This window comes from Physeter macrocephalus, chromosome 11 (assembly GCF_002837175.3).
Source record: "Physeter macrocephalus isolate SW-GA chromosome 11, ASM283717v5, whole genome shotgun sequence".
NCBI classification, from domain to species: domain Eukaryota; kingdom Metazoa; phylum Chordata; class Mammalia; order Artiodactyla; family Physeteridae; genus Physeter; species Physeter macrocephalus.
Window position 1 is genome coordinate 62,849,480 of NC_041224.1, and position 4,669 is coordinate 62,854,148.

General features: G+C 31.6%; 1 protein-coding gene across 3 annotated transcripts in view; it reads left to right on the forward strand.

Annotated features, from left to right (window-relative positions):
- LRRC49 (leucine rich repeat containing 49) overlaps positions 1 to 4,669 on the forward strand; it is a 144,670-nt gene that overhangs the window by 101,327 nt on the left and 38,674 nt on the right. For all 3 annotated transcript variants that reach the window (XM_024128798.2, XM_024128799.2, XM_024128800.2), the window contains one exon: positions 699 to 859. In XM_024128798.2, the coding sequence (XP_023984566.1) occupies positions 699 to 859 (161 nt within the window). The remainder of the gene's footprint in view (positions 1 to 698; positions 860 to 4,669) is intronic.

Genomic DNA, 4,669 nt, shown 5'->3' on the forward strand with positions numbered 1-4,669 from the left:
TGGGCCTGCGCGTCCGGAGCCTGTGCTCCGCAACGGGAGAGGCCACAACAGAGGGAGGCCCGCATACCACACAAAAAAAATAAATAAATAAATAAAAATTAAAATGTTAACTTTTGATAATGGATAATCTAGGATGCTACTAGTTATCTAGAAATATTTCAACCTAGTACAATTTCATTTAGTAGTCTATGTATGATTATTAATTTTCAGACATTTTAATTTATGCTGTGAAGCTTGGAACATTGATCAATCTCTCTCCTTCCTCCCTGCCCCCCCAAAGAATTCCACCATATTTGCCGTAATTATTGAGTAGGAAAATTAAAATATCATGAGTTTTTTCTTGCTGTGTTTAAACACAAAGGCATAATTTTCTGTCTAATTAAAACTTCACATAACGCTTGAATATATAAATTTCTGTCAAATTAAACTTTCAAATAGTGAATTTTCTTATCTCCAATGGAAGTAATTATTGTTTGTATATAATTTGTTAAGGATGATAGAGCATCATTGAGATGGTTGATTGCATAGGTTAAATAAAGGCCACTTATACTGTGTTTTAGAATACATATTTGGTAGCTACTTTTAAGTAACAGACTCCTTTTAAAGGTGTGATAAGTAGTACAAACAATATGCTCCTTGGACTCTCCTGCTACAAAAATTGCATTATGTAATTCTTGTCCCAATGAACTTTTTCATAGGAGAAGAAAAGGTTAACAATTAACAACGTAGCTCGAAAGTGGGACTTGCAACAACATCGAATTACCAATATCGCTACAAACCAAGATATAAAAGATTCAGACTCTCAGGACCACTGTCAGAACGATGGAAGCACCATCTCTGCATTTCCAGAGGAAACAGGGTAAGCAATGGTATTCTTTCCAGATACTATTATCTTTGGAGAACTGAATTTGGAGCAGAAACAGGAAAACATTTGACATATAATTATCTTAAGATAGTTTTCTTAAGAAAACCTACTGAAATTAGCAGTAGGTTTTAAAAGTTAAGATGGAAATATTGAAAATATAAGCTGACCCCTAATTGAAAAACCCTTCAATAGTTTATTTTTCATAGGAATAAATCTAGATTACTTAATATAGCCTATGAGACCCTCTACGCACCTCACCTATTTTATCCCATACCATCAGCCACTTTATTCTTGTGCTACAGCCTCAGTGATTTCCAGTTCAGTTACTTCCTACTTCAGAACCCTTCTTTTACAAACAGTTGTATTCTCCCCTGCCCTACTTCCCTCACCCTACCCTGGCTAACTACAACTCAGCCTGGAGGTCTTAAATTTAAACCTCACTTGCCCTGAAAAGCCTTCCCTAACGACTTCCCGGAGGCTAGGCTAGATCAGATACCTTTTTTTCTCCCAGTACTCTGCACTTGCCCCTGTTAGCACTTATCATGACCATAATTAAATAACTAGTGGGTAATTAGTTGTTTCATAACTGTCTTCCCCACTAGAATGTAAGCTTCTCAAGGAAAAGAATCCTGATTGTCTTAATCTCTGTTGTTTCCCCAGTAGCTATCACAAATCCTTACTCCTTAACTAGTAGTATTAAGCAATTTGGCATAAAATCTGAATAGTTACTCCAGTTGTGTTCTATAATATCTGTCTATTCCAGTGACTCACAGCCTCTTTTCTTCTATGACACATTGGTCAGATAACACATATCCCTTGATTTATGAGCAAATCTGAGGACGCTTTCTAGACTTCACATATTTCTCTTCCTCTCAAGAAGGCATATTAGAATCAAGTAAATAAGAGGAATATAAAACATATATATCGTCATAGTTTATTTATAATTTTAAAACATATATATATAATTTTTAAATAAAACCTAAAAATCAAAGAATGCACTGCAATTTTGTTTCACTTGATGCACAGTTATCTAATGACCAAACCAAATTCTGAAACACATTTCAAACTAAATATAATATAGCTTTTATTTCAAGTTTTCAGCCAGTATTTAAGCTTTCCATATATGAAGAATGCAATAAAGTCATTTAAGAGGAATTAGAATAATATTTTGGAAGTTTACTGGAGTTAAAGAGTTTGACATGTATTTTAAAGACAAATATACTTTTATAATTTTAGTTATAAGATTAAATTATATTGATCAATGTACCTCCTTCAGCTCACTTGGGTATCCACATGATAGAGTTTCTCAGATATTTTAGCTAGAAAAATAAGGAAACAAGAATTAAAATTCTAATTAAGTGATGATTTGTATAACAGATATATCACTTATATTAGCCTGGAGCTTTATTTAATATTATTTAAATGTCAAAATATAATTTTATTTGGCTAGAACTATACTTTATAGAATTAAAACTTTATATCATTGGGCTTTAGATTTATGAAATACTATACAAGTCAGTTCTATTTCTGATTTATCTTTTCTTAAAAAATATTTTTTCTATCTTCCTTAAGAAGGTTTCCTAGTACGAAGTTTATCCAAATGATCTTTTAAATTTTATTCCAAATTTTTAATAAGGTTTTAAAATTACTCCTTTAATACATCAAATTTATTTTTATACATGGTGTTAGGTAAGAGTCTAACTTGATTTTATTTCAATTGACTAGTTAATTTTCTAATAGCATTCCTCAATTAAATTATTGTCTTTTTTAATGCGAATGCCATTTTCATGTTATAGTAGGTTCCCATAAATATTGGATATATTTCTGGACTTTCTATTCCATGTCACTAATCTACTTTTATGTCTTAATGCCAATACCAGACTATTTTGATTATTGTCATTTTATACTAAGTTTTAATATCTAGTAAGGGAAATATGCTTTCACTATTCTTTTCAAAGTTTCAGTTCTCACACACTTGTTCTTACATATGAACTTTAAAATCATTTAATCTAAATGGAAATGTTAGACTCTTATTCAAATGGCATTTAAGTTGTTTATTTCAGTAGGATTAACATTCTTAAGATAATAAATCATCACTTTAAAAATCATTTTATATCTCTCCATACTTTTCAAGTATACTAGGGAGATAACTGGGGAAGTGTTGCATTACTGAAGGAAAATCCCGAGGAACTAAAGGAGGTTATAGACCATGAAACTGTAGCAACTACAGTCTGAATTGTTGAGTGAGTATTCCAGGAGCACAGAGTAGAAAGCTGTATCAGTAGAGAAGCTAAAAGTCTTATAAAGAATAATAAAAAAAAAAAAAGATTGAACGAAAAATATGGGCCATTGTCTTCTAGACGAGAACTCTGTAATTTTAAATCTGTTTTAATATTTAGTGTAGTCAAGGAAAACAATGTTTTGTATAACTATCTATTCTAAAGTATATGGTTAAAACCTCACATTGCCATTGTTTTTAAAATTCCACATAATAAATTGCTGCCTATATTAGGACTGCTATTATTTATTTGCAGCAAAATGTCTTCTCATATAATATATGCATTGTTTTAAAGCCTCAATAAGCTGCTAACAATATATTCTAAGTTATTAAACACCTATTAAATCACTGCACTCCCTAATTAATTAGAAATCATTTCTGTATTGGGTCTTCACGACAAACTGAAGTAAGGAAAAAAGTGTATGTATATTTTTAGTCCCAGATAGATCCGTTTCTTTTGTTACATAAAGGATATGGCTTTTGTCCCAGAAGTTGGACTATTATCATGAAGATGCCAGAATTTTACAATTTTTTTCCTTCTTATAAACAGATTTATAGCTTATCTTTACAATTAGAGGTTTTTGTTTCTAAGTTAGGTTACTCTATAATTATTTGGGCTGAAATATAGTCATCAGATATATGTTTTTAAAAACGCTCAATATTTGAATTGATTTGGCATATATCCAGTTTTCCTAGGTTTAGCTTTCCTTTTAAAGTCGTACTGCCTTTAATAGAAGCTCACATTCTTTCTGAAAATCTGATGAAATCATCTCTTAAGTATGTGTAGTACGTGATCCATACAGTTTCTAGTACTGTTTAAAATTGCTCTTTGAATAACCAATCTGTTTCAGTTCACATTCAATACATGTGTCAACAACTGAACATCAATATATTTTGTTCTTTTAAAAAGTTTTTTTCTGAAACAGGTTATATTTAATAGGCACTAAATAAGCATTGACTGAGCAAAAGAGTTTAATATGCTTATTAATCCAGCTATTATATAAAGCTAGTAATCAAGGTTCTGAATTTCATTCTTAGTTTATTTTTCCTCATTATCTCTATTCAGCCTTTAAATATTAAGAATAACTATTTTCCAAATTGGAAAATATACTTTATTTATTTATTTAAAATCTTTATTGGAGTAAAATTGTTTGCAATGGTGTGTTAGTTTCTGCTTTATAATAAAGTGAATCAGCTATACATATAAATATGTCCCCATATCTCCTCCCTCTTGCATCTCCCTCCCACCGTCCCTATCCCACCCCTCTAGGTGGTCACAAAGCACCGAGCTGATCTCCCTGTGCTATGTGGCTGCTTCCCACTAGCTATCTATTTTAAGGTTGGTAGTGTACATGTGTCCATGCAACTCTCTCACTTTGTCCCAGCTTACCATTCCCCCTCCCCGTATCTCAAGTCCATTCTCTAGTAGGTCTGCATCTTTATTCTCGTCTTGCCCCTAGGTTCTTCATGACCATTTTTTTTTTTTAGATTCCATATATATGTGTTAGCATACGGTACTTGTTTTT